Source organism: Scyliorhinus torazame, chromosome 19 (assembly GCF_047496885.1).
Source record: "Scyliorhinus torazame isolate Kashiwa2021f chromosome 19, sScyTor2.1, whole genome shotgun sequence".
NCBI lineage: Eukaryota > Metazoa > Chordata > Chondrichthyes > Carcharhiniformes > Scyliorhinidae > Scyliorhinus > Scyliorhinus torazame.
This window is the reverse complement of record NC_092725.1, coordinates 78,558,590-78,579,515: the sequence shown is the minus strand read 5'-3', so window position 1 is coordinate 78,579,515 and position 20,926 is coordinate 78,558,590. Positions and strand designations below refer to the sequence as shown.

At 47.3% G+C, this 20,926-nt stretch overlaps 2 protein-coding genes across 6 annotated transcripts in view; one reads left to right on the top strand and one right to left on the bottom strand.

Annotated features, from left to right (window-relative positions):
- Positions 1–14,998, bottom strand: part of LOC140396245 (ELKS/Rab6-interacting/CAST family member 1-like) — a 1,343,051-nt gene extending 1,328,053 nt beyond the window's left edge. For all 3 annotated transcript variants that reach the window (XM_072484589.1, XM_072484590.1, XM_072484591.1), the window contains exon 1: positions 14,829–14,998. The gene's annotated coding sequence lies outside the window, so the exon portion shown is untranslated. The remainder of the gene's footprint in view (positions 1–14,828) is intronic.
- A 99-nt stretch (positions 14,999–15,097) lies between these two features.
- The window catches only part of rad52 (RAD52 homolog, DNA repair protein), a 65,238-nt gene continuing 59,409 nt past the window's right edge, over positions 15,098–20,926 (top strand). For all 3 annotated transcript variants that reach the window (XM_072484595.1, XM_072484594.1, XM_072484592.1), the window contains exon 1: positions 15,098–15,330. In XM_072484595.1, the coding sequence (XP_072340696.1) occupies positions 15,262–15,330 (69 nt within the window). In that variant the 5' untranslated portion in view covers positions 15,098–15,261. The remainder of the gene's footprint in view (positions 15,331–20,926) is intronic.

The window sequence follows — 20,926 nt, the reverse complement described above, 5'->3', positions numbered from 1 at the left end:
TTTCTTTACCTCAGTTTGTTCATTCAACTCTGTTTTTTTTTTAAAACAAAAATTTTTTAATGAGGTATTTCTTGGCATAACCAACAACCACAGTACAAAAACAATAGAGTACAAAGAACAGTAATCAAAAAGCAACCACCAACATCCGTCCCAAGGCCCGCCTATTTAACCCCCTACTCTATACAACCCTAACCCCCTCCCTCCCTGCTGACGATAAATTCTCAGCAAAGAAGTCAATGAATGGTTGCCACCTCCAGGCGGACCCTGACACCAACCATCTCAAGGCGAACTTGATCTTTTCCAGGTAGAGAAAGCTCGCCATGTCGGTTAACCAGGCCTCTGACATCGGAGGCCTAGACCCCCTCCAAGCTAGTAATATCCGTCGCTAGGCTACCAAGGAGGAAAAGGCCAGAACATCCACCTCTCTCTCCTCCTGGACACTTTTGGGTCTTCCAACACCCAAAAGATCGCTACCCCGGACTCATTTCCACCCTTGTCTTCAATACCCTGGACATGACATCCGTGAACCCCTGCCAATTTCCCCTAATTTTGGGGCATGCCCAGAACATGTGGACATGGTTCGCTGGTCCACCCGCACACCTGACACACTTGTCTTCCACCCAAAAAAATCTACTCATCCGGGCCGCTGTCATGTGTGCCCGGTGCACCACCTTAAATTGGATCAAGCTGAGCCTTGCGCATGTAGTGGTCGCGTTGACCCTGCTCGGCGCCTCCGCCCATAGGCCATCTTCCATCTCACCCCCAGTTCCTCCTCCCACTTACGCTTCAGCTCTTCTATATGCATCTCCTCCACCCCCATTAACTCTTTGTAGATGTCCGAGACGCTCCCCTCCCCCACCCATCCCCTAGACACTACCCTATCTTGAGTCCCTCTTAGTGGCAGGAGTAGGAAGGATGATACCTGCGTGCGCAGAAAGTCCTGCACCTGAAGATATCTAAAATCATTTACTGTTGCCAACCCAAACTTCTCCTCCAGCACCCTCAAGCTGGGGAAGGTCCCTTCCAGAAACAGGTCCCCCACCTTCTCAATTCCCGCCCTTTGCCATACCCGAAATCCCCCATCTAGGCTCCCAGGAGCGAACCAACAGTTGTCACATATTGGGGACCAAACCGATGCACCCACTGCACCAACGTACCTCCGCCACTGACCCCAGATCCTCAGGGCTGCCACCACCACAGGACTGGTAGAATATCTTGCCGGCGGGAACGGCAACGGTGCCATTATCAGCACCCCCAAGCTGGTACCCCTGCATGAGACTGCCTCCATCCGCTCCCAAGCCGCCTCCGTCCCCACTACCCACTTCCTTCTCATCGCAATATTGGCCGCCCAGTAATGATTACTACAATTTGGCAGGGCCAGCCCCCCCTCCCCCTCAGATTCCCCCCAGATGATTGGCACGTGAGTTTCTAAACTCCTCTCTCCAAAACAAGCTTTAAAATCCTCTCTCAATTAGGATGTTTTCCCTTGGTGGTTTGCATTCTGAAATTCAGTCCAAGTGTCACAAATGACTTTTAAACAAAGCCTCCAAATCATTTTTAATGAGTCCAGTCCAGGATTTCACATCGACTCTTTTAGAATTTCTTGGTCTTGACTGCAGTGCAAACTGCTCACAATTGCTCCAACACTCAATTCCCAGATTGTATTAAAATGACATCTCTTTCTGTCCCAATTCTCTGGTTATCTGGACTTCATCTTGTTCCTTAGGAAACCTGCATCTTTGCAACTCCTTTGTCCTGATCAGCTTTCCAGTTAGAGGCTGTCCACTCCCCAGTGATTGGTCTCCAGTGATTTTGATTGAACCAAATTAAATAAATTGAGGGACAAATTAAAAGGGGTAGCCCCTTAAAAAAATACTGCCTTAAAGAAAAACAGATCGCAAATGAGCCTTTAAAATATCAAACTGGAATGAAAACAATAAAGTACCCAGACCCTGCGGATCCCACCAGGCACGTGACCAGTCTCCAACTGTCCTGGGTTCCTGTTAAAACTAAGAATAAAGGAAAACCCTTCCCTCTGATTAAGTGGCCTTCTTTTGTGAAGCAATAACTTACTTCTGTTCATTCTTCATGACTGTTTTCAACAATTATAGAGAAGGGTCCTTTAAAATATTAGCTAAAATATTCTGGAAAATAAAATCATTCTTGAAAATTATTGAATTTAGAGAAATAAGTTAGAAAATTGGCTAATCTTTGAATACTGTCCATGACTGTCTCAAATGTTACGAATAACATACTGCAAGTACTCTTACTGATATGAGGGTAAATTCAACGAGTTTGAAACAATCGGAGAACAGACGTGACGTAGGGAGTTTGAACGTGGGACAAGAGTCGCGGAAAGATAATTACTTTGGAGTAATTGATTGAAGGCTAATTAAACAATCGCCTGTTAAGTGACTGACACTTGCCTGAACGAATCAAGGGGGTCACATCTGAGAATTAGAACCAATGAAACCAAGTAAGGGGCTAAACCTAGATAAGGATTCCCTTAAGCATGTGATCCGTTTGACTGATGAGGAATTTTAGCCGTTGGAGAATCTTTGCAGCATCGATAAAAATTACTTTTAAGGCCTTTTGTTGAAATGACTTTAAATTTTGTAACCTTAAGTCACTTTTATCTTGAAGTTTTTGCTTCCACTCATTGATGTCTCACGGACATTTCGAGACACACAGGAAAAAGTCTTTCCAGTTAATTTTGTGTGAATGTACCAAAATGTGTTCTTAAAGAAATAAACATTACTTTACATTTATTCAACTGGACTGTGACCTTATCTATGAGCGAGAGATAAGGGGAATCTTACTGTGCTGTAGCCCCCTCTTAGCACAATAGAAACTTAATTGGAATTTTACCAACCCCCACAAATGCAAGCACCATTGTCCAGAACTATAAGTTTCATAGCGAGCGTGTTTAGCAAAGAAACACTATTCAACGCGACTCGCATTGTATAAGGAACACGAGGCCGAGGCCTCACGTAGCCCTGTTTTGTACAGTGGGGTACCCCGCTCGGCGGAACTCCCCATTGTAGCAAGATCCCGATCTCCAGGGTCCCCAAAGCGATCCCCCACACCACCCGCCCAGAACGCACTATGGGAGGGTCCCCAGTCCAACACTCATGCAGGGCACCCCTGGCCCAATCAGGCGCGCACAAAAGATTCCAGCTTGAAATCCCGTTGACAACGGTGGGACCAGTAGATCCCACTGGTGGGCCGCCTCCAACGCCAAAATACATATGGGGGGGGGGGGAAATAACACCCCGTGTATGCCAAAGCACTAATCATAGAATTTACAGTACAGGAGGCCATTCGGCCCATCGAATCTACACCGGCCCGTGGAAAGGGCACCCTACCTAAGCCCACACCTCTACCCTATCCCCGTAACCCAGTAACCCCACCTAACCTTTCTGGACACGAAAAGCAATTTAGCACGGCCAATCCATCTAACCTGCACATCTTTGGACTATGGGAGGAAGCCAGAGTACCCGGAGGAAACCCATGCAGACACGGGGAGAACGTGCAGATTCTGCACAGACAATGACCCAAGCTGGGAATCGAATCTGGGACCCTGGAGCTGTGAAGCAACTGCGCTAACCACTATGCTACCGTGCTGCTTGTATTACCTCAAAGCTTATTGTTTTGCAGACTCCTGATCAACCAGCAGCCTTCAAATTCAAACTCCATAGAAACTCCGCAGAAACAGGTCATTCTACCTATCCTGTCTGCGCTGTCCAAAAAGAGAAAAAAGAAATTAGGTGCTCATTTTTATCCCATTTTCAAGCACCTGATCCGTAGCTTAAACTCATCTAAAATGCCACAGCTTGTGTCTACTGCACAAAGTCAGGAGTCCCCATGTCAATTGTAAGGGGAATAGACAGGCGTTTCTGCGGACGCAAACGAGAATCCAGGTTGGTATGTTGCCTCCCTGGTACAAGGGTCAAGGATGTCTCTGAGCGGCTGCAGGGCATTCTGGAGGGAGAGGGTGAACAGCCAGCTGTCGTGGTGCATTTAGGCACCAACGATATATGTAAAAAACGGGATGAGGTCCTACAAGCTGAATGTAGGGAGTTATGAGTTAAACTAAAAAGTAGGACCTCAAAGGTAGTAATCTCAGGATTGCTACCAGTGCCACGTGATAGTCAGAGTAGGAATGACAGGATAGCTAGGATGAATACGTGGCTTGAGAGATGGTGCAAGAGGGAGGGTTTCAAATTCCTGGGACATTGGGACCGGTTCTGGGGGAGGTGGGGCCTGTACAAATCGGACGGTCTGCATCTGAGTGGGACCGAACCAATGTTCTCGGGGGTGTGTTTGCTAGTGCAGTTGGGGAGGGTTTAAACTAATGTGGCAGGGGGATGGGAACCGATGTCGGAAGTCAGTGGGGACGGAAACAAAAGGCAGGAAGGGAGAGTGTGTAAAGCATGACCAGAGAAAGCAGGGCAGAGAGCAAGGAAAGTCTACATTAAACTGCATTTATTTCAATGCAAGGGGCCTGATGGGCAAAGCTGATGAACTCAGGGCATGGATGGGCACATGGGACTGGGATATTATAGCTATGACTGAAACATGGCTAAGGGAGGGGCAGGACTGGCAGCTCAATGTTCCGGGGTACAGATGCTATAGAAAGGATAGAACAGGAGGTAAGAGAGGAGGGGGAGTGGCGTTTCTGATTAGGGAGAACATCACGGCAGTACTTAGAGGGGATATATCCGAGGGTTCGCCCACTGAGTCTATATGGTGGAACTGAAAAATAAGAAGGGAGAGATCACCTTGATAGGTCTGTACTACAGGCCCCCAAATAGTCAGCGGGAAATTGAGGAGCAAATATGTCAGGAGATTACAGATAGGTGCAAGAAAAATAGGGTGGTAATAGTAGGGGACTTTAACTTTCCCAACATTGACTGGGACAGCCATAGCATTAGGGGCTTGGATGGAGGGACATTTGTTGAGTGTATTCAGGAGGAATTTCTCATTCAGTATGTGGATGGACCGACTAGAGAGGGGGCAAAACTTGACCACGTCTTGGGAAATAAGGAAGGGCAAGTGGCAGAAGTGTTAGTGAGGGATCACTTTGGGACAAGTGACCATAACTCCATTAGTTTTAAGATAGCTATGGAGAATGATAGGTCTGGCCCAAGAGTTAAAATTCTTAATTGGGGCAAGGCCAATTTTGATGGTATCAGACAGGAACTTTCAGAGGTAGATTGGGGGAGACTGTTGGCAGGCAAAGGGACGGCTGGTAAATGGGAGGCTTTTAAAAATGTGTTAACCAGGGTTCAGGGTAAGCACATTCCCTTTAGAGTGAAGGGCAAGGCTGGTAGAAGTAGGGAACCCTGGATGACTCGAGATATTGAGACTCTGGTCAAAAAGTAGAAGGAGGCATATGACGTACATAAACAACTGGATCAAGTGGATCCCTTGAAGAGTATAGAGATTGTCGAAATAGAGTTAAGAGGGAAATCAGGAGGGCAAAAAGGGGACATGAAATTGCTTTGGCAAATAATGCAAAGGAGAATCCAAAGAGCATCTACAGATACATAAAGGGAAAAAGAGTAACTAGGGACCGAGTAGGGCCTATTAAGGATCAACAAGGACATCTATGTGCAGAGCCACAAGAGTTGGGTGAGATCCTGAATAAATATTTCTCATCGGTATTCACGGTGGAGAAAGGCATGGATGTTAGGAAACTAAGGGAAATAAATAGTGATGTCTTGAGAAGTGTGCATATTACAGAGGAGGAGGTGCCGGTTAAAGCGCATCAAGGTAGATAAATCCCCGGGACCTGATGAAATGTATCCCAGGATGTTGTGGGAGGCTAGGGAGGAAATTGCGGGTCCCCTAACAGAGATATTTGAATCATCGGCAGCCACAGGTGAGGTGCCTGAAGATTGGAGAGTAGCGAATGTTGTGCCCTTGTTTAAGAAGGGCAGCAGGGAAAAGCCTGGGAACTACAGACTGGTGAGCCTAACGTCTGTAGTAGGTAAGTTGCTAGAAGGTATTCTGAGAGACAGGATCTACAAGCATTTAGAGAGGCAAGGACTGATTCGGGGCAGTCAGCATGGCTTTGTGCGTGGAAAATCATGTCTCACAAATTTGATTGAGTTTTTTGAGGGGGTGACCAAGAAGGTAGATGAGGGCAGGGCAGTAGATGTTGTCTACATGGACTTTAGCAAAGCCTTTGACAAGGTACCGCATGGTAGGTTGTTGCAGAAGGTTAAAGCTCACGGGATCCAGGGTGAGGTTGCCAATTGGATTCAAAATTGGCTGGACGACAGAAGACAGAGGGTGGTTGTAGAGGGTTGTTTTTCAAACTGGAGGCCTGTGACCAGTGGTGTGCCTCAGGGATCAGTGCTGGGTCCACTGTTATTTGTGATTTATATTAATGATTTGGATGAGAATTTAGGAGGCATGGTTACTAAGTTTGCAGATGACACCAAGATTGGTGGCACAGTGGATAGTGAAGAAGGTTATCTAGGATTGCAACGGGATCTTGATCAATTAGGCCAGTGGGCCGACGAATGGCAGATGGAGTTTAATTTAGATAAATGTGAGGTGATGCATTTTGGCAGATCAAATCAGGCCAGGACCTACTCAGTTCATGGTATGGCATTGGGGAGAGTTATAGAACAAAGATCTAGGAGTACAGGTTCATAGCTCCTTGAAGGTGGAGTCACAGGTGGACAGGGTGGTGAAGAAGGCATTCGGCATGCTTGGTTTCACTGGTCAGAACATTGAATACAGGAGTTGGGACATCTTGTTGAAGTTGTACAAGACATTGGTACGGCCACACTTGGAATACTGTGTGCAGTTCTGGTCACCCTATTATAGAAAAGGATATTATTAAACTAGAAAGAGTGCAGAAAAGATTTACTAGGATGTTACCGGGACTTGATGGTTTGAGTTATCAGGAGAGGCTGGATAGACTGGGACATTTTTCCCTGGAGTGTAGGAGGCTTAGGGGTGATCTTATAGAGGTCTATAAAATAATGAGGGGCATAGATAAGGTAGATAGTCAACATCTTTTCCCAAAGGTAGGGGAGTCTAAAACTAGAGGGCATAGGTTTAAGGTGAGAGGGGAGAGATTCAGAGGGGCCCAGAGGGGCAATTTCTTCACTCAGAGGGTAGTGAGTGTCTGGAATGTGCTGCCAGAGGTAGTAGTAGAGGCGGGTACAATTGTGTCTTTTAAAAAGCATTTAGATAGTTACATGGGTAAGATGGGTATAGAGGGTTATGGGCCAAGTGTGGGCACCTGGGACTAGCTTAATGGTAAAAACTGGGCGGCATGGACTGGTTGGGCCGAAGGGCCTGTTTCCATGCTGTAAACTTCTATGATTCTATGTCTCCTCAACTTTTCTGAGCTCCCGCACTGCAACAAATAGACTTGAAGGTACTAATTTTCACATCAAAATCCTAAGGTTTTAAGTTGCACGACTCTAGTTACCTCTGACAGCTACATAAATATCTCATATATGCATCCTCCACTCTACTGGCTGGCTTACCCTTATATTCTACTCTCCCAACACCACAAGAGTGGCAAGGTAGCATAGTGGTTAGCACTGTTGCTCCACAGAGCCAGGGACCCGGGTTCGATTCCCGGCTTGGGTCACCATCGGTGTATAGTCTGCACGGGCTTCCTTCGGGTGCTCCGGTTTCCTCCCACAAGTCCCGAAAAACAAGCTTGTTAGATGAATTGGACATTCTGAATTCTCCTAGTGTACCCGAACAGGCGCCGTAGTGTGGCAATCAGGGGATTTTCACAGTATCGTCATTGCAGTGATAATGTAAGCCTACTTGTGACACGAATAAAGATGATTATTACATTTATGCCCTATGGAAATTTCTCCCCATTTTCAAAAGCTTTCTCAAAACCGATCTTGATTTTGCTTCTTGGCTCTTCTGTCCGCTCTGCTGCTTTTCTTCCTGTTCAGCATCCGTTCACCCTCAAGTGTGAGGAACACACCAGTTATTTATTTAAAATCTTCCACAAAATAGTTTCATTCCCTCCACTATTGCCTTATTAAGGGCCATGTTAGAAGAATCAACAAACCTAGTGTTTAACTAACTGTCTTAATGAGGTACTCTTCAATTCTTGCCATTGGACACTTCTGCTGCTGCACAGGCCTCCATAGTTCCAGACAGCAGCAGTCAGCTTCTTTTACCTCTGTTACAAAATCCTTTTCAAAGCAAATTAATTTAGTAGTAAAAATGTTTTAAATAATTGCTCGTGTACAATTGTCGTTTCTTCGGTTCCAAACGTTTAGATTTTTTGTCAGAACACGATGTTTTGATAGTCATTCTCATATAAGTTGAGGCAAGGAGTAGGGGAACATACCAACTGATGTTTTAGACTCCACAAAGCCTTAGAATTTAGTCAAGTTAATACTTGAGCCATACATAATCGGAAAAGATTTTACTCGCGTACTGAATTACACTATCTAAGCAATTAAAGCATGACCATTGCTCTCAGTGCCCCGACATAAGGAAGTGAAAAATGGGGTTCTTTTCCAGTCTTCTATGCAGCAAACAGTGCTGGAAATAGACATGTAAAGAGACATTACAAACCACCAGAGGTGAGTTCAGCTGAAATTCCCTGTAGTCAAACATTTGAACACAGTTAAAAGTTCAGACAAATAATGGTCAATTTACAAGTAATCAGAGGGCAACAGGGGCGGGATTCTCCGCCAGCGGGATTCTCCATTTTGCCGGCACCCGAGGGTTTCCCGACGGCGTGGGGCTGCCCCACTATGGGAAACCCCATTGACCAGCCAGCGTAACAGAGAATCCCGCCGGCGGGTGGGGGAGAAATGTGGCACGGCGGGGCGGAGAATCCACCCCAGGTTTCTACAGCATTACACTCCAGCAAGGAGTGAATGCCTTTGGGTGTGGAGATGAGAGAACAGGTCAAACAAGACAAAAATATATAAAGCTAGACAAATAAAAGTTCCAAAACTCTGACCAGATTTTTATTGAATGCAAATTTCACCATCAGCAGTGGCGGGATTTGAACCCGAGTAATGCTCTGTGGTTTCTGGTTTACGAATAATAATAGCTTATTGTCACAAGTAGACTTCAATTAAGGTACTGTGAAGTCCCTCGTCGCTACATTCCGGCGCCTGTTCGGGGAGGCCGGTACGGGAATTGAACTTGTGCTGTTGGCAGTCCAGTGACAATACCATTATGCCACCATCTTCCCTGGGTCCTCTAATTTATTTTCTAACCAATTTCAAAATAAGCACTTCACAACTTCTGATCAAGTTAACAATGGCATGTTTGACCAATAATTCTGTGGTAGTCTGTGTTAGAAGGATTACCATACCTGGTAATGCCGGAATACCATTGGTGGAGAATGTACTTGTTCCCATTGGTTAAGCCTGTAGGTTAGCTCCGCCCTACAAGGCGGGGTATAAGAGCCCGTGCCGCCCCAGCAGCTTTCTTCTGTACCTGCGCTGCTGGGGGAAACATCTAGCGTATTAAAGCCTTCAATTGTCTCCAACCTAGCTTCTGGAGTTATTGATCATGCATCAATTTAATACGCTAGTTTTTAAAGCATGGAGCTCCGAATCAAGCCATAGTGTCTGCAACTCAGCCCCCATGCGGCAAACTCAGCGGCAGCCTTCAAGCACTGGCTGGCGTGCTTCAACGGATATCTCGGGACGGCCGAAAACACACCCACGGGAGAACAGAAACTACAAATTCTGCACTCTAGGGTGAGCCCAGAAATCTACACCCTCATCGAGGACGCGGACGATTTCGATGCCGAAATGGAGCTGCTGAAAGGACCTTATATTCCTCCTGTAAACCAGGTCTACGCCCGACATCTACTAGCGACGAGGCGACAAATCCCTGGGGAATCACTGGAAGAATTTTACCGTGCGCTCCTGGTGTTGGGGAGAAACTGCAGCTGCCCGCAAGTTTCAGCAAGCGACCACACAGAACTTTTGATTTGGGAGGCTTTCGTTGCAGGTATGCTGTCCTCCCAAATCCGCCAGCGATTGCTGGAGAGAGATACTAGGCCTCAAGGAGGCACGGGCCCTTGCCAGGACCCCAGTTTGGCTGACCACACACCGCCCAAAGAGAACATCCAACTACTGCCACGATTAGCCTCGGTGACCCTGGACCAGTCTCGGCCCCGAACACTACGACGACGGTGCTTATCAATGGGCATGAAACGTCCTGCCTAATCTACTCTGGGAGCACGGAGAGCTTCATACACCCCGACACGGTAAGGGGCTGTTCTCTCCCCGTCCACCCAGTTAATCAAAAAATCTACCTGGCCTCCGGATCTCACTCAGTAGAGATCAAGGGGTTTTATGTAGCTAACCTCACGGTCCAGGGAAGGGAGTTCAAAAACTACCGACTCTACATCCTTCCCCATCTCTGCGCGGCCACACTCCTAGGGTTGGACTTTCAGTGCAACCTCCAAAGTCTAACTTTCAAATTCGGCGGCTCTATACCCCTCACTGTCTGCAGCCTCGCGACCCTCAAGGTCGGTCCGCCTTCCCTGTTTGGGAACCTCACCCCGGATTGCAAACTAGTCGCTACCAGGAGCAGACGGTACAGTGCCCAGGACCGGATCTTTATTAGGTCAGAGGTCCAACGGTTACTGAGGGAAGGTGTCTTTGAGGCTAGCAACAGCTCCTGGAGAGCTCAAGTAGTGGTTGTAAAGACCGGGGAGAAGCATAGGATGGTCATCGACTACAGTCAGACCATCAACAGGTTTACGCAGCTTGACGCGTACCCTCTCCCCCACATATCCGACCTGGTCAACAGGATTGTGCAATACAAGGTCTTTTCCACGGTGGATCTTAATTCCGCCGACCACCAGCTCCCCATCTGCACTAGTGACTTCAAATACACTGCTTTCGAAGCAGATGGGCGGCTCTACCACCTCTTAAGGGTTCCCTTCGGTGTCACTAATGGGGCCTCGGTCTTCCAACGAGAGATGGACCGAATGGTTGACCGGTACGGTTTACGGACCACTTTCCCGTAACTCGATAATGTCACCATCTGCGGCCACGACCAGCAAGACCACAACACCAGCCTCCGAAAATTCCTCCAGACCGCAAAAATCCTTAACCTCACGTATGACAAGGATAAATGAGTGTTCAGCACCGACTGCCTAGCCATCCTCGGCTACGTAGCGCGTAATGGAGTTATAGGCCCCGACCCTGAACACACCCTTATGGAGTTCCCCCTCCCGCACTGCTCCAAGGACCTGAAGCGCTGCCTAGGCTTTTTTTCCTCTGCCTAGTGGGTCCCCAACTATGCGGACAAGGCCCGTCCACTGATCCAATCCACAGTTTTTCCCCTGTCAATAGAGGCCCGCCAGGCCTTCAGCTGCATCAAAGCAGACATTGCAAAGGCCACTATGCACGCCATCGACGAGTCCCTCCCCTTCTAGGTCGAGAGCGATGCGTCCAACGTAGCTCTGGCGGCCACCCTCAACCAAGCGGGCAGACTTCTTCTCACGCACCCTCCAAGCTTCCGAAATTCGCCATTCCTCAGTCGAAAAGGAGGCCCAGGCCATAGTAGAAGCTGTGCGACATTGGAGGCATTACCTGGCGGGCAGGAGATTCACTCTCCTCACTGACCAACGGTCAGTTGCGTTCATGTTCGATAATGCACAGCGGGGCAAGATAAAAAACGACAAGATCTTACGGTGGAGGATCGAACTCTCCACCTGCAATTATGGGATCTTGTATCATCCCAGGAAGCTAAACGAGCCTCCTGATGCCCTAACCCGCGGCACATTGCCAACACACAAGCGGACCGCCTCAGAGCCCTCCACAAGGACCTCTGCCACCTGGAGGTCACTCGATTTTTTCATTTCATCAAGACCCGCAACCTGCCCTACTCCATCGACGTCAGGACAGCCACCAGGAATTGCCAAATCTGCGCGGAGAGCAAGCCGCACTTCTACAGGCCAGAGAAAGCGCGTCTGATCAAGGCTTCCCGGCCCTTTGAAGGCCTCAGTATGGATTTCAAAGGCCCCCTCCCCTCCACCGACTGCAACACGTACTTCCTGAACGTGAAAACGAGTACTCCCAGTTCCCATTCGCGATCCCTTGCCCCAACATGACCGCACCCACCATCATAAAAGCCCTCCATAGTATATTTACGCTGTTCGGTTTCCCCGCCTACATACACAGTGATAGGGGGTCCTCCTTTATGAGCGACGAACTGCGTCAATTCCTGCTCAGCAAGGGCATTGCCTCAAGCAGGACGGCCAGTTACAACCCCCGGGGAAACGGACAGGTAGAGAGGGAGAACGGAACGGTCTGGAAGACCGTCCTACTGGCCCTGCAGTCCAGGAATCTCCCAGTCTCCCGCTGGCAGGAAGTCCTCCCGGATGCCCTCCACTCCATCCGGTCACTGCTCTGTACCACGACCAACCAAACACCTCACGAACGTCTCCTTGTCTTCCCCAGGAAGTCCTCCTCTGGGACCTCGCTCCCGACCTGGCTGGCAGCTCCCGGACCCATCCTCTCCGAAAACAAGTGCGGGCGCACAAATCGGACCCATTGGTCGAGAGGGTCCATCTCCTCCACGCCTACGTGGCGTACCCCAACGGCCGACAGGATACGGGACGCGGCGCCCGCTGGATCCCCACACACACCCCCGCCACCAGTCCCACACTCCCTCCCACCAGCACACCACACAGCCGCCCCCTTCCCAGGTGGATCAGTTCTTCCACCGGCCCCGTCTCGGCCATCCCGCCCACCGGCGCACCCCTCAGCCGCCCCCTTCCCAGGTCAGTCGGTCCTTCCACCGGCCCTGTCTAGGGGTGATGAAGCGGCCACCAAAGCCGAAACCACGCTCCCGGAGTCACAGACGCCCGAATCTCCACCGGCATCACCACCAAAGCTACGACGATCGCAGAGGACGACCAGGGCCCCTGATCGATTAATTGCTTCATTTTGAAATGTACATTACTGTTGTAAATAGTTAAGATGTAATAAGGCAAAACGCTGTATGGAGGTATTACAGTACCTTCATAACTGTAACTTCTACCACTTTACCATGCTGTAATACGAAGCCACCACCCCTGCCAGACTCTTTTTAACAGGGGGTGAATGTGGTAGTCTGTGTTAGAAGGATTATGGTACCTGGTGATGCCGGAATACCATTGGTGGAGAATGTACTTGTTCCCATTGGTTAAGCCTGTATGTTAGCTCCGCCCTGCAAGGGGGGGGGTATAAGAGCCCGTGCCGCCCCAGCATCTTTCTTCTGTACCTGCGCTGCTGGGGGCAACATCTAGCGTATTAAAGCCTTCAATTGTCTCCAACCTCGCTTTTGGAGTTATTGATCGTGTATCAGATTCAAATTAATTATTTTTTTAAAAATCTATTGTGAATGACTTACACAAGCCAGAGCCAAAATTTGCTAATCACCAATAAGTTAACAATTTGGTGTTGATCTACAAATAATTGGATGAGTCCAGAGCAAATTAAAGTAACAGAATTGCAGGACTTTCCTTTGCAGTACATGTGTTAAAGACCTTCAGTCTATACAAGGGAGCATGAAATGGAAGATTTCTCGGGACTCAACATTAATAATTTTACCAATACTGATTCATCGTTTTTTTAAAAACAGATAATGGGAAATTACAGTCCTTTTATTTAAATATTTTATTTTCTTTTCAACTTTTTTTTTTAAATTCCAATTAAGGGGCAATTTAGTGTGGTCAATCCATCTACCCTGCACATCATTGGGTTGTGGGGGTGAGGGCCACACAGACAAGGGGAAAATGTGCAAACTCCACAAGACAGTAACCCGGGGCCAGGATCGGACCTGGGTCAAGGTTCGAACCCTGATCCTCAGCACCGTGATGCAGCAGTGCTAACCGCTGCGCCGCCGAGAGAAACTAACGTCCTAAATAACTAATTTAAGACCATTTCATCAAGTGAAATGGTAATGGGCTGGTTTAGCTCACTGGGCTAAATCGCTGGCTTTTAAAGCAGACCAAGGCAGGCCAGCAGCACGGTTCAATTCCCATACCAGCCTCCTCGAACAGGCGCCGGAATGTGGCGACTAGGGGCTTTTCACAGTAACTTCATTGAAGTCTACTCGTGACGATAAGCGATTTTCATTTCATTTTTGGCAGCTGTAAATTTAAATTCTAATCCAAATACAACTGAAGAACTATACGGTGTAATTGTTTCAATGTCATTTTACAAACACTATGTCTAATGATTATACCATTACCTAAACAGAAATTAACAGCAGAAAGTTTTTAAAAATCGTCCCCCTTTTAGACAAAAGCAAATAGCTGCTATTTCACAGAAGAGTCCCATGAATGTTTTAAATACCAAGAGTAACAAATCTGTAACCTGTCTTAAGTTCACACAAATCATTCAATTCTCACTCTTGTGGCTTATGACATCACCTGAAGCCCTCAATCAAGATGCCAGTACAAGCTACTGTACAATCACAGTCCTACTTCCATCATTGCCTGTAACTTGTGTGTATTCATTTGGGGGATGATGAAGGACTTTATGATGAGGTCGGCACACACCACTCACCACCAATTTAACTGATAAACCCGAGAAAATGAAGCGCATTGACACCTTTTCGATAATCGGGAAGAGCAAAACTTCCCTGAGATGCTGCACAGGTTATTTCGCGTCGGCGACAGCTGGCATTTCACCTCACCCACCCGCACACCCTCCCTCCTGGGCCGTGCCAAAGCCTTGGACCCCCCTCCCTCCTCTGGCTGCGATACTGGGACACCAACACCAAACCTCCACCTTGTCCGCTCCTCTCCACCTCACTGACAGTTGAGCGCGCGATGCTGCTTCCCTTTGGCACACACTCACCTGTCGCTAACGTAATCCCCCGTCAGATACAAAAGCTGTTTTAGTCGGCGTTTGATTTAGATTTTCGGGCCCCTTTGACCCCCGCCCCCCGCGTCTCTCTTTCTAATTACGAGCCAGTTGTCCAGAGGCACTTCCACTGACGCAAACCCTCCTCCAAACACCACGTCGATTTTTTTCCACTGGTTTATTTTCCCAGGCTGCCTTGCGCATTTCGTCCTCGTTCCCGGCGGCCGCTGCGAGGGAGAATTCCTCCGCCTTCCACCCGGCCGCCGACGTCTTTCGGGCGGGGTTGCGAACGGAAACGTAATGTTCGTCATTGGTTCGCCTGACCGTCTTCCCGCTAGACATCGCACCTGAACGTTTTGTTTGGGTCAATTCGCCATTTTTAATTAGTGGGAGTTGCAGCTTTATCCTTTTAGATGCGTGCGTGAGGATGTCTGGAGCCAGGGATGAGCCATGTCAGCGCTGTGGCCCTCGCACGCCGCCTGTTTGTTTTGGGCAGGTTAGTGACACCAAAGTTCAACCTGGCGCCCCCTGGTATATGTATCCGAATTGATGCCATTTGCTTTTCTGTTGTGAATAGATGAAGATAAGTATTTTCTCAAAGGGTTGTTAGTATGTGGAATTATCTTCTCTAGAGTGCATTGGAAGCAGGACCATTGGATTTAATCGAGGCAGAATTAGATAAGGGAGCTGGGGGACAGGGTGCAGACAGGAAAGGGGAGTTGAGACTAGTCAGGTCAACCATGATCATATTGAATGGCAAAGGAGGCTCAATAAGGCCTCAAAGGTCTGTTCATGCTCCTAAGTCCAATGTTTAAATGCCATTGATTTTCTTTTCTGTTGGGTTGTTTACAGCAGTAGTAAGATTATGCATTAATTCTTGGAGAATTCTGGAGATCCCTAACAGGTGTGAATTGGGATACAGAACTTACAACATAAACAGGCCATTCTAAAATATTATCTTTCGATTTACAGGGAATTAGGGTGCAGGGGTAGTTGGACCACAGTCTGTAGACAATTTTGGGACCCATTTTCTATGTACTTAGATGTGTGGTTCAACTGCAAAGTTTACAGGAAATTGTGATGTAGAATTGTTTGCAGATGGGTTTCTCTGCGGTTGCCTCTGGGCAGGGTGACCAACTCTTGGGAGTAAATTAAGGGGTGCTGTTGGCAAATTAAGGCATGCATGCGCCATCACAATTGGAGAATGCATGTGGGTGGCATGATGGTACAGTGGTTAGCATTGCTGCCTCACAGCACCAGAGACCCAGGTTTGATTATATAGTCTTGGGGGACTGTAGAGTGTGTATGTTCTCCCTGTGTCTACATGGGTTTCCTCCAGATGCTCCACCTTCCTCCCACAATTCAAAGATATGCAGGTTAGGTGGATTTACCATACTAAATTGCCCCATGGGGTTACAAGGATGTGCAGGTTAGGTGGGGTTACAGGGATAGGGTGGGGGAGTGGATCTTTGTAGAGTGCCCTTTCAGAGGGTCAGTGCAGACTCGATGAGCAGAATGGCCACCCCTGCACTGTAGGGATTTTATGATTCCACAGTCTTCCCCAAGCCATGGGTAAATGAAAAATGCCTGACATGTGCACAACCATGAAGTCTGGTTGAAGCAGATGAATTTCATAATGAAATGTGCCCTGGGAAGACAAGACGTGGAAGGAAAGGCATAATTACAGGACAGCAGCAGAAAATCTGTGACAGTTGGTCATTCCACTGTTGAGAGATGCAGAACTGATGTGCTATAGCACCATCACTGGTCACAAAGATGCAATTACAGATCAACTAGTTTAGAAGATTTCCTTTTTAAAATGTGGATATTGATTTTTGTGTCACTTAATATAAATTTCAGAGAAAAAACATTGTTTTGAAGTTAACACACAAATATCAGGTTTTGTTAACGGGGGGGGGGGGGGGGGGGGGGGAGAACAATAATGTGCTGACTGCGTAAACTGTAGATCCACTGATTAGCCCAAAATAATTGTTTTACCATGGTGAGAACTAGGAGCAGGAGTAGGCAATTCAGCCCCTCAAGATTGCTCTGCCATTCAATATGATCATGACTGATTTAATCTCAGCCTCATCTCCACCTTCCTGCCTGCTCCTCATAACCCTTCACCCCTCTACAATTGAAAAACCTATCCATCTCCTCAAATTTGTTTAGTGTTCCGGTGCTCAGTGCACTGTGGGGTAGAGAATTCCACAGGTTCACGACCCTTTGAGTGAAGTAATTCCTCCTCGTGACCTCTCGCTCGAGAATGTCCAGCAAGGGTAAACATCCGCTTTAGATCTACCCTATCAAACCTCAAGTAGATCTCAAAACAAAGAACAAACAAAGAAAATTACAGCACAGGAACAGGCCCTTCCGCCCTCCCAGCCTGCGCCGAACCAGATCCTTTATCGAAACCTATCTTCTATTTTCCAAGTATCTACTTCCCTCTGTTCCCCGCCCGTTCATATATCTGTCTAGAAGCATCTTAAATGATGCTATTGTGCCCGCCTCTACCACCTCCGCTGGCAAAGCGTTCCAGGCACCCACCCCCTCTGCGTAAAAAAACTTTCCACGCACATCTCCCTTAAACTTTCCCCCTCTCACCTTGAAATCGTGACCCCTTGTAATTGACACCCCCACTCTTGGAAAAAGCTTGTTGCTATCCACCCTGTCCATACCTCTCATAATTTTGTAGACCTCAGTCAGGTCCCCCCTCAACCTCCGTCTTTCCAATGAAAACAATCCTAATTTACTCAACCTTTCTTCGTAGCTAGCACCCTCCATACCAGGCAACATCCTGGTGAACCTCCTCTGCACCCTCTCTAAAGCATCCACATCCTTCTGGTAATGCGGCGACCAGAACTGCACGCAGTATTCCAAATGTGGCCTAACCAAAGTCCTATACAACTGTAACATGACCTGCTGACTCTTGTACTCAATACCTCATCCGATGAAGGCAAGCATGCTGTATGCCTTCTTGACCACTCTATCGACCAGCGTTGCCACCTTCAGGGTACAATGGACCTGAACTCCCAGATCTCTCTGTACATCAGTTTTTCCCAGGACTCTTCCATTGACTGTAGAGTCCACTCTTGAATTAGATCTTCCAAAATGCATCACCTCGCATTTCCCTGGATTGAACTCCATCTGCCATTTCTCTGCCCAATTCTCCAATCTATCTATATTTTGCTGTATTCCTCTGACAGTCCTCCTCACTATCTGCAACTCTACCAATCTTAGTATCATATGCAAACTTGCTAATCAGACCACCTATACCTTCGTCCAGATCATTTATGTATATCACAAACAACAGTGGTCCGAGCACGGATCCCTGTGGAACACCACTAGTCACCGTTCTCCATTTTGAGACACTCCCTTCCACCACTACTCTCTGTCTCCTGTTGCCCAGCCAATTCTTTATCCATCTAGCTAGTACACCCTGAACCCCATACGACTTCACTTTTTCCATCAACCTGCCATGGGAAACTTTATCAAACGCCTTATTGAAGTCCATGTATATGACATCTCCAGCCCTTCCCTCATCAATTAAATTAGTCACTTCCTCAGAATTCTATTAGGTTTGTAAGACATGACCTTGCCTGCACTAAACCATGCTGCCTATCACTGATAAGTCTATTTTCTTCCAAATGTGAATAGATCCTATCCCTCAGTATCTTCTCCAACAGTTTGCCTACCACTGACGTCAAGCTCACAGGTCTATAATTCCCTGGATTATCCCTGCTACCCTTCTTAAACAAGGGGACAACATTAGCAATTCTCCAGTCTTCCGGGACCTCACCCGTGCTCAAGGATGCTGCAAAGATATCTGTTAAGGCCCCAGTTATTTCGTCCCTTGCTTCCCTCAGTAACCTGGGATAGATCCCACCTGGACCTGGGGACTTGTCCACCTTAATGCCTTTTAGAATACCCAAAACTTCCCCCTTCCTTATGCCGACTTGACCCAGAGTATGTAAACATCCATCCCTAGCCTCAACATCCGTCATGTACCTCTCCTTGGTGAATACCGATGCAAAGTACTCATTAAGAATCTCACCCATTTCCGCTGACACCACGCATAAATTCCCTCTTTTGTCTTTGAGTGGACCAATCCTTTCTCTAGTTACCCTCTTGCTCCTTATATACGAATAAATTAAGGATTTTCCTTAACCCTGTTAGCCAAAGATATTTCATGACCCCTTTTAGCCCTCTTTATTGCACGTTTGAGATTTGTCCTACTTTCCTGATATTCCTCCAAAGCTTCATCAGTTTTAAGTCGCCTAGATCTTATGTATGCTTCCTTTTTCATCTTAGCTAGTCTCACAATTCCACCCATCATCCATGGTTCCCTAAACTTGCCATTTCTATCCCTCATTTTCACAGGGACATGTCTGTCCTGCACTCTAATCAACCTTTCCTTAAAAGACTCCCACATTCAAATGTGGATTTACCCTTAAACAGCTGCTCCCAATCCACATCAATTTAGCACTCTTCCTTTAGGACCACTCTCATTTTGTCCATGAGTATTCTAAAACTTACGGAATTGTGATCGCTGTTCTCAAAGTAATTACCGACTGAAACTTCAACCACCTGGCCGGGATCATTCCCCAATACCAGGTCCAGTATAGCCCCTTCCCGAGTTGAGACTATTTACATACTGCTCTAAAAAACTGTCCTGGATGCTCCTTACAAATTCTGCTCCATCTACGCCTCCAACACTACATGAGTCCCATTCAATGTTGGGGAAGTTAAAATCTCCCATCACGATCACCCTATTGCTCCTACATTTTTCTATAATCTGTCTACACATTTGTACCTCTACTTCACGCTCGCTTTTGGGAGGCCTGTAGTGAAGTCCCAACAATGTTACTGCACCCTTCCTATTTCTTAGCTCTACCCATATTGCCTCCGTGCTCAAATCCTCCATCGTGCCCACCTTAATCACAGCTGTGATATCATCTCTGACCAGTAATGCAACTCCTCCACCCCTTTTACCTCCCTCTCTATCCCTCCTGAAGCATCTGTACCCTGGGATATTTAGTTGCCAGTCTTGCCCTTCCCTCAACCAAGTCTCAGTAATACCAATAACATCATATATTCCCAGGAACTAATCCAAGCCCTAAATTCATCTGCCTTACCTGCTACACTTCTCGCATTGAAACAAATGCACCTCAGACCACCTGTCCCTTTGTGTTCATCATCTCTTCCCTGTCTACTCTTCCCCTTAGTCACATTGAGTTTATTATCTAGTACCTTACTGGCTTTAGTTGCTGCCTCTTTACTGACCTCTAACTTCCTAATCTGGTTCCCATCCCCCTGCCACATTAGTTTAAAACCTCCCAAACAGTGTTAGCAAAAGCACCCCCTAGGACATTGGTTCCAGTCCTGCCCAGGTGTAGACCATCCGATTTGTAATGGTCCCACCGCACCCAGAACCGGTTCCAATGTCCCAAAAATCTGAATCCCTCCCTCCTGCACCATCTCTCATGCCACGTATTCATTCTGACTATTCTTGAATTTCTACTCTGACTGTCTTGTGGCACTGGTAGCAATCCTGAGATTACTACCTTTTGAGGTCCTACTTTTTAACTTATCTCCTAACTCCCTAAATTCTGATTGTTGGACCTCATCCTGTTTTTTACCTATATGGTTAGGTAAATGGTGCCTATATGCAACACAACAACTGGCTGTTCACCCTCCCCCTTCAGTATGTTCTGCAGCCGATCTGAGACATCCCTGACCCGTGCACCCGGGAGGCAACATACCATTCGGGAGTCTCGTTTTCGACCACAGAAACCCCTTACGATTTAATCCCCTATGACTATAGCCCTGCCAGTCTTTTTCCCGCTCTTCTGTGCAGCAGAGCCAGCCACGGTGCCATGCGCCTGGCTACTACTGCCTTCCCCTGGTGAGTCATCTCCCCCAACAGTATCCAAAACGGTATACCTGTCCTGCCTTTTAGACTTCCTGCCAAATTCACAAGGACCAAATCTGTGCTCATGTCTTTGTAATTACCTTGGTTTAACACCAGAACAGTACCGTGGGACTCGAGATCATTAATTAATTGCATCTCATTACACAATACTAAATCCAAA